Source organism: Arachis duranensis, chromosome 1 (assembly GCF_000817695.3).
Source record: "Arachis duranensis cultivar V14167 chromosome 1, aradu.V14167.gnm2.J7QH, whole genome shotgun sequence".
NCBI lineage: Eukaryota > Viridiplantae > Streptophyta > Magnoliopsida > Fabales > Fabaceae > Arachis > Arachis duranensis.
Window position 1 is genome coordinate 35,330,310 of NC_029772.3, and position 9,321 is coordinate 35,339,630.

The window sequence follows — 9,321 nt, forward strand, 5'->3', positions numbered from 1 at the left end:
TAAAATAAAAAATCGAATAAAATGACTTCAACAGATTTTCATATATATTACAATATTAAATTATTTTACATGTATAATTTCTGTATTTTAGAAGTGTTTCAAAAATATTTTTTGCATAACTTCATAATTTTAGATGTGTTACAATTATTTTTTAATGTTTAAATTTAAGTTTTAGATTTATGATTTTGGATGTGTTTCAAAAATATTTTTGGTATAACTTAGATGTGTTGCAATTGAAAAAAAACTACAATTGAGATATTTTAGTTTGTGCATATAATTATATTCGACCATTCATCACTAGAAAGTCATAAAACAGATCCTATATTTTATCAAAAATACAATAAGTAAGGGATTAATTTTTTTCTAAATTGTTCATTAAAATTATTCATCATAAAATTTGTATATAAATATATGTATAATTAATTTATTTAAAAAATATATTTTATATTTTAATATATATTCTACCTTTATAACTAATTTTAATAGCTAATTTTAATATATACCTAAACATTATTATTTTTCTATTTTTTTTATGTGTCTCCTCTTTTTTGTATGTGCTTATCAATTATTAAACTAATTTAATTAAATTTAATTGTCGAACGATTTTATCATGTAATATTACTAAGATAAAATATCAATTTATAGTTATAAAAAATAACTTATAAAATTTGTATATTTATTTTTAAAATTTTTTATTCTTAATTTTTAAATTATTTTATTAAATTTAAATTTTTTAAAAATAAATAAAAATTAATCTCTTAAAAATAATAAAATACTTATTGAGTTGGTAGTAAATAATTTAATTACTTTTATTATTTTATGTAAAGAAAATTTTGTTTATTACGGTCTAAAAAATATATTAAAATTAGTAGTATAAAAAAATATATTTAAAATTTAATATTATGAAAAAAATTATATAAGAACTAATTTGATCAATTTTTAAAATTTTAGGAATAAAAATAACTTAGGTGTATATTTTAGAGATTATTTTGATTATAAACAGTTCAGTTTAGAAAATTAACCCAAGTAATGACCAAACATTATTATGTAATTTTCAATTGTTTGTTTGATGGTATTTTGTAAATTTTGTGTTGATTTCTGATTTTATTGTCAATTGTAATAGATTTTAATTTCTAAGTTTGTCTTCTAAATTTTTGGATGTAATTATTGATTGTGTTATGAATTTTTTGATATATTTTGTTAATTGTGTGTTGATTTCTTGTTTTATTGTCAAATTGTAATGGATTTTAATTTTTGAATTTGACTTCTGAATTGGATGTAATTGTTGATTGTGTTATGATATTACATGTGTTGTTGGTTTGTTGAAGTAACTAGAAATGGTATAAATTCAGAAACTATTTTCGTTGATGTGTTGGTAGTGTTGTTAACTGTATTTGATTTGTGCAAGTTTGTGTTGGTGATAATTACTAATTAAGTAATTATAAATGTTTATTTTTAAAAATAGAATTTTTAATAATTTTATTTTATATTTAATTAAACTGGTTAAACTATTAAATCGTTAAATCAATCATTTTACTGGTTTATTAACCGATTTGGTTTTTAGAACCTTTATTCTCATAGCTACCTAAGCTGATTGAGTTCTTTTTCTTCATGTTATTCATTTAGTATTTTTTTTCTCACTTTAGTGTGTCCGAGTCTCATTGAAAAAGGTAAACATAGTGAGATTTGTAAGAAAAACTAATGAAAGGTAGAAGACAGTAAGTTAAACGGTGAGAAAAAGGCATAAGATGTCTCAGAGGTCCTTTGTACATCTTTCTGTTTTGTTTCATGATCCTGTGGAATTTCCCTTACAAGTTGGGTTAGCACTTGGCTGTTGAAAGCTAGATTGAATCCTAGTCAAATTCAAATTGGGTTAGAATCTGGATTTGTCCCAAATAGAATTGGGTAGATCTTAGGGAAGCATTAATGTTTGTAATCTTGTAAAATATATAGTAAAATTTTATCATAATTGTGATGGAGACTGGATGTAGGCTACATTGCACTAGATAGCTGAACCAGGATACATCTGTGTGTTACTTCTTCTTCTCTACTTCGATTTGGTTTTGTTACTCAGGAGACAAAAATAAAGTGTCTCTCAACTTGTCACGAGACAAAAACAAAAATATCTCCTGAGTTCTTTGGAAAAGCAAAAAAGATATTTTTGGAAAAAGATAATTAGGATTCAACCTCCCTTCTCTTAGCCACTAATAACCATCATAAACAAATAACAAGTGGCATGCCACGTGTTACTGATCTGACACATCAACCAATCATCTTGTGACATACAGAACTTAATGTGACACATTATCATCTAACTGACGGAAATACTAAGTTGACTTACATTTTACCTTTCAAAGAGTAATATGACTAAAAAAATTATTTGAAAACGAATTTAAAAAATAAGTGATCTTTTAAGAACGAATTTGACTATTACTCCTTAAAATTCAATAAAAATACTTTAATTTTTTAATTTTTTTTAAAAAACAAGAAAACCAATTAAAAAAACACCAAATATGTTAGAATGGCTAGATATATTTACAACCCACACAATTCTTTTTATAATAGGTATATTTTTAAATTTTGAAATAATTTATTAATTTAAATCTACACAAATATCTATTTCTATAAATTAAATTTAAATTTTTCAATACAAATTTGATAAGTCTGAAGTTGAACTTTTTTTACAAAAGTCTATTGCCCGAAACTATTATTTTAGATAAAATCATGGTTCTGAAAACCGGACCGGACTGGCCGGTTTGACCGGATTAACCGGGAACCGGTCTTATAGCCGGTCCGGTGACACGCAAAACCGTCTTGCAAAAAACCGGTTTAAAAACTGGCCGAACCGGTGATTAACCGGTGAACCGGATGAACCGGCCGGGTCAAAAACCGGTTCTCTCACAAAAAAAAAAACGTAAAAACCCCCACCCCCCAACACACCCGACCCTCTCCCTTCTGTCTCACTCTCACATTCCAACCAAATCCCTAATTTGCCTCAGCCTAACCTTTGAGAGAAACACCGCCGCCAACATCAGCTCCCAGCAACCACCACGGCATCCCTTCTCCCTCCCTCTCATCAGTCTCACTCACCCAAATCCCTAACCCACTACGGTGCTACTTCCCCCTCTCTCTCTCAGCCAGGCGCCAGCAGCCCTTGCCTCCTCGTCTCCTCCTCGTCTCGCTCTCAGCCAACAACAGCAGTCTTCGGCGACCCATCGTCCGGAAAGCTGACCACCATTCTTACCTTCCCTCGCACTTAAACGGAACCCTAACCCACTATCCCTCTATCTCTCAGCAACCAGCAGCAGCAGCCACCGCCTCCGTCGCCGCCGAACTCTTCTCGTCAGCCAAAGGGTGCCGTCGCGCCAGCAGTGACGGACAGAAGGTCAGATCGAAGTCCTTGGCCGTCGATCTTCTTCTCCACGCCGTCGCCTCTGTACTTGCATGTCGAAGCTCGTTGCCGTCTTCTACACTTCTCTACATCGTCGTCGTGGTTGTAGACGTGCAGATCAAGGAGCTGTCAGTTTGAATCATGTCCTCGTCTCTATCTCGCCGTTCTACCCTCCCCGGCAAATGAGTTTCGTTCCTCCATCGTCTTGGTCTCTGTCTCTGTCTCGCCATTCCTCCCTCGTCTCTGTTTCTGTCTCACCGTTTCTCCTTTGCTAGCAGTTGAGTTTTGTTCCAACCTCTCTGTCTCTATTTCTGGGTTTTATTATTCTGAGTTTTTGTTTTTGTATGATTCTAGAACCGAATAATGTTTATGATTATGAGTATGCACGACTGAAATCGATGTTTGCTTCCATTTATGTTTGTTCATTTTGTTTTATTGATTCTGAGTTACTGTGATTATTGAGTTGCTGTTCTCTGATGATTGAGTTGCTGTTCTTTTGTGTTTTTTTTTTCTAAGTTAGGGTTATTGGGGGTGTGATTTGCTGAACTTGAATTGTGAGTGTCCTTGGATTGTGAGTGTATCTGAATTTCAATTTCTTATGGTTGAGTTGCTGAATTTTCTTATGCTTTTGGATTTTCTGGCTTGTATAGTTGTATGTATTTGGATTGGGAGTGATTATTCTGGGTATTTATATTGATCATTTTATTAGAATCTGAGAATTAATTAGAAATTAAATTTTTTTAATATTTAATTATTTATGCTAATTATTATTTATGTTAATTATTTTAATTATATATTAAATTTTTAATAATTTTATTGTATATTTAATTAAACCGGTCTGACCACGGTTCGACCCCGGTTGAACCATTGAACCATTAAACCAGTTACTTGACCGGTTTAATGACCGGTTCGGTTTTCGCAACCTTGGATAAAACGGACCCCACCTATTATAATTCCGTTTTAAAAACATGGCTTTCTCTCCTTTTCTGTCTCATCCTCACCTGAGCCAAACTTTGAGTTCAAAGACACCACCAGGGACGGATACATAGGAGGACAAGTAGAGGCCTGGCCCCAGCTTTTAAAAAAAAAATAATAGTCACTGATTAAAAGCCCAACCTAATACAAATAAAACATTAAAATTTAAAAAAATCCCTAAAACTAATGCTGTATCTTCACCTTTCCTATTCTTTTCTAATCCTTTTGTTTCCTAACACGCGGCGACGGCGTCCTCAGTCCTCACTTGGTCATACTGCCATTGCCAGTGAAGAAGGTATTTATTTTATTTTTCAATTCTTTTATATAATTACATAAAATTATTAATTAATAAAGTACATTGTTTTATTATGGAATAATTTAATTTTATTCTTTTGTATTTACATAGACAAATTATTGACCTATTTTTAAGATTTATTCTTTCTTATTTTTTTATTTTATTTTTTAATAAAATTGATAGTGATTTAGTGAAAAAATTATTATTATTGATATTTAATTAATAAAATATATTTAGACTTTGTTTATTCATGTAAGTATATAATTATTTGAGTTCTTTTTTTTTTCAGGTAAAAAGAAATTAGAACATTTTATAATGAAAAAGCAAAGTAAAATTGATGCAATTTTTAAGAGAAAAGTTACTGATAACGTTGGAGTTCAAACAAGCCAACCCTCTAATCCTATTTCACAAGAAGGTCAAGTAAGTGAGCTCTCTAATCTTACTCAAAATACATATCAACATGAAACTAAAGTACCAAGATTAGAAAGAGATGTTGATATCTCTTTACTAGAAAGGGATCCAGGAAAGCGACGTCCAATTTGGCAGTATAATGTCAATGAACGTGATAAGATTCGTAGAGCATACATAATAGCTGGGCCATACCAACCAACAAATATTAGCTATCCAGCTTCTAGTAATAACAATCACCGTCGATATTTTCAATCTTCTTGGTTTAAGAAATTTTCAAGTTGGTTAGAATATTCACCAGAAAAAGATGCTGCTTATTGTTTGCCTTGCTACTCGTTTGGTAAACATTATGGTGCTCGCAATGATGGAAAAAATGCATTTTCAGAGTTAGGATTTAGTAACTGGAAGAAAGTAAACAATGGGGTAAATTGTGCATTTGTATGTCATGAGGGTTCTATTCCTAATTCTCCCCATAATTTATGTGTGAAATCTTGTGATGATTTGATGGCTCAATCTAAGCATATAGACAAAGTTCTTGATAGGCATAGTGATGAAACTATTGCAAATAACCGTTTAAGGTTGAAGACATCTATTAATGCTATTCGATGGCTTGCATTTCAAGCATGTGCATTTAGAGGCGATGATGAAAGTCCTAGATCTTTGAATAGGGGGAATTTTATTGAGTTAATTAAGTTTTTAGCTTCCTGCAATCAGAATGTTCATAATGTTGTCCTTGAAAATGCTCCTGGAAATGCTCAATATATATCTCCTAGTGTTCAAAAAGATATATTGCATATCTTTGCTAGAAAAGTGCGTGCAACAATTCGAGAAGAAATTGGTGATTCTAAATTTTGTATAATTATTGATGAAGCAAAAGATGAGTCAAAGTGAGAACAAATGTCTGTGGTTTTGAGATTTGTAGACAAGCACGGTTGTGTTCAAGAAAGATTTTTTAATCTTATACATGTTTCTGATACATGTTCTTTGACATTGAAAACAGAAATTTCATCAGTTCTTTCTCGTCATAATCTCGTGGTGATGCTAGTGCTGCTTATGATGCTATCACATCCTTTGAATTTGTCTTTGTTTTGCATTTGATGAGAAATATTTTGGAAGTTAGTCATGATCTTTGTCAAGCTTTGCAACGAAAAAATCAAGACATATTGAATGCTTTAACTCTGGTTTCTACTACGAAGACTTTAATCCAAAGAATGAGAGAATCAAGTTGGGAGGCTTTCATTAAAGAAGTTATATTATTTTGTGAGAAACATGAAGTTGAAGTTCCTGATATGAATGCATTGCATATTCCTAGAAGAGGCCGGACTCGCAAAATTGTTGATCAAATTTCAGTAGAGCATCATTACCGTGTTAATTTATTTCTGGCTGTAATTGATACACAATTGCAAGAGCTTAATGGAAGATTCAATGATAATATGGTGGAATTGCTTACTTTAAGTTCAACTTTAGATCCCAGAGATAATTATAAGTTCTTCAGTATCAACAAAGTATGTGAATTAGTAGAACAGTTTTATCCAGGTGACTTCAGTGACCAAGAGAAATTTCACATTAGGATGCAAGCTCAACATTATGAACTTGATGTTCCTAATCATGTTGAATTAACTAACTTGTGCACAATTTCGGAGTTATGTCAAGGATTAACGAAGACAGGAAAGTCTTTAACATATCCTTTGATTGATCATTTGATTCGCTTGGTATTAACTCTCCCTGTTTCAACTGCTACAACTGAGAGATCTTTTTCAGCTATGAATATTGTGAAGAATAGACTCAGAAACAAAATGGAAGATGAATTGCTTGCTAATTGTCTTTTGATTTACATTGAGAAGAAGATTGCTGAAAGATTTGACACAGATTTTATTATCGATGAATTTTATGATATGATGAATCGACGTGTACCACTTTGTTAGTAAAAAGTACACCTTTTTTTGCATTTTAAATATATATTCTCTATCAGTATATTTTTGTAATGCATCTTACATTATAATTTATTTGCATGTATTTTTTTATATTATATATATTATTGGCCCCCCCATGATAACATTCCTGGATCCGTCCCTGATTATAGTCTAATCTAAACTTTAAAATATCATTCAAATTAAAAGTACTACATAAACTAAATGTTATAATCTCATTCAAATACAAATTCAAAGTTCAAAAGTCCTCAAACAACCAATCAAACCCAACATAGCATCATCAAAATGATCCAAGTTTGTCATCAATCATCAAAATCCTCCATAATTTGCTGCAGATTTGCCTCATTGATTTCATCACCTTCATTTCCACTACTTGGACCAGAAAAAGCAAGTGGTGCAGCATAAAATGTACTAGTACTACCACCACCACCACCTTGATCTAAATCAGCATCAATCTCATCTAAGAAAATATAACATATTATCAATAAATTAAAGATAAAAGCTATTGTAATTTATTGTCTGATCAATAAACTATAATACTCACGAAGCAAGTCTTCAATATTACTTGGAAGATCAGGCTCTTTTTCAACAACCTCTTCCGTCACCTAAAAATCAACCTTATCAATAGTTTCAATATCGATTGGATCATATTGCGACTTTTGCTTTCTTTTTTTTCTTTCATTCCTAACAAATTAAATACAATAGATGATAAACCTAGTATATTAGCTATACAAAATTTAATGATATGAAATGAAAGGATAAAATATAGATTACCTGGATTTAAGACGCAAATTATATGTAACATACACAATATCACTTAGCCTATCATGCTCCAATCTATTCCTTCTTGTTGTATGAATTTGATCAAAAAGACTCCAATGTATTCTGTAAAGCAATGTATCTCCAAGCAGGATCAGTTTTCCCCCTAACACTACAAGTTTGTGATTGATTTTCGTTACTCGCGGGAGGAGGAGAACGTTCATTCGAAGCAGAATTATTTTCAGCATTATTATTCCTAGGTAGGTCTTGGTTGATACTTTCTTCCATACCTAAATATTACCAGCAATCCAACCCAATAATCTCAACTCTCAAGTTCACCATAAATGAACAAACAACATCCAAATTCCAAAATCAGAGTATACAAATACAAACAAGTACAACATCTCAGGTTCAATAAAATTCTTTGTTCACAAAATCAGAATTCAGTTCATCAGAGTTCAGTTCATTAGAATCAATGAAATCCCAAAATTAAATTCATAACAATTTACTCAGAGTTCAGTTCATCATAGCACGGTTCATCAGAGCACAGTTGATCAGAATCAATGAAATCAAAAAATAAATTCATAACAGTTTACTCAGAGTTCAGTTCATCATAGCACAATTCATTAGAATCAATGAAATCAAAAATAAATTCATAACAGTTTACTCAGAGTTCAGTTCATCATAGCACAGTTCATCAGAATCAATGAAATCAAAAAATAAATTCATAACAGTTTACTCAGAGTTCAGTTCATCAGAGCACAGTTCATCAGAATCAATGAAATCAAAAAATAAATTCAAAACAGTTTTAGAGAGTAGAGACCCAGAGTTCAGTTCATCAGTTCAGTTCATCAGAATCAATGAAATCACAAAATGAACTCATAACAGTTTTAGTTTTCAGAGAGTAGAGACTCAGACTTCAGTTCATCAGAGCACAGTTTCATCAGAATCGGATTGCATCACAAAATCATGTTCATAACCTAATTAAAAATTACCTGAAAATGAGGAAATCTGTTGCTTTCTCTCAGAGCTTGAAGGACAACGCTTCAACGCTTCAACACTTCTCTACTGCTTTCTCAGAGGCAGAGCTCGACGGAAGTGACATGCGAAGTGGCTGAGGGCGTGAGTGCGACGGCGGTGACTGCGTTGAGGGCCTCATGGAGTCTGGAGTTGACAACTGGGTGGTGAGTGCGGTGAGTGCGGTGACTGGGTGGTGTTCTGTTCTTTGGGAGGCTGGAGGAACGAGGAGGAAGTGGAGGCTGCGAAGTGCGAACTCGCGAAGGAGAAAGAAAACTCAGAAAAGGGAATTAGGGTTCCCTCAGCAGCACAAAACGGCGGCGTTTTGCTGCAATGTTAAAAAACTGGCCGGGTCCCGGTTCGGTTAGACCGACCGGTAACCGGCCGGTTCGTCGGTTCAAGTCCGGTTTTCAAATACTGCGGTTTTTGTTATTATCCGAACCGTAACAATGACTGGTTCACGGTTCGACCGGTTCAACCGGCCGGTTCGAACCGGTTTTCAGAACATTGCCTATTTCTTATATACCACGTGTCAGTCATCTACA

General features: G+C 32.5%; 1 protein-coding gene across 1 annotated transcript; it reads left to right on the forward strand.

Moving 5' to 3' along the window:
• The first annotated feature begins 4,976 nt into the window (after positions 1–4,976).
• Positions 4,977–5,960, forward strand: LOC110275314 (uncharacterized). The gene has a single exon (XM_021131106.1). It carries the CDS (start codon positions 4,977–4,979, stop codon positions 5,958–5,960), a length of 984 nt encoding a protein of 327 aa, XP_020986765.1.
• The last annotated feature ends 3,361 nt before the right edge of the window (positions 5,961–9,321 follow it).

Excerpts from the sequence above, each read along its gene's own strand:
- LOC110275314 (XM_021131106.1), top strand. The coding sequence starts at position 4,977 with ATGAAAAAGCAAAGTAAAATTGATGCAATTTTTAAGAGAAAAGTTACT.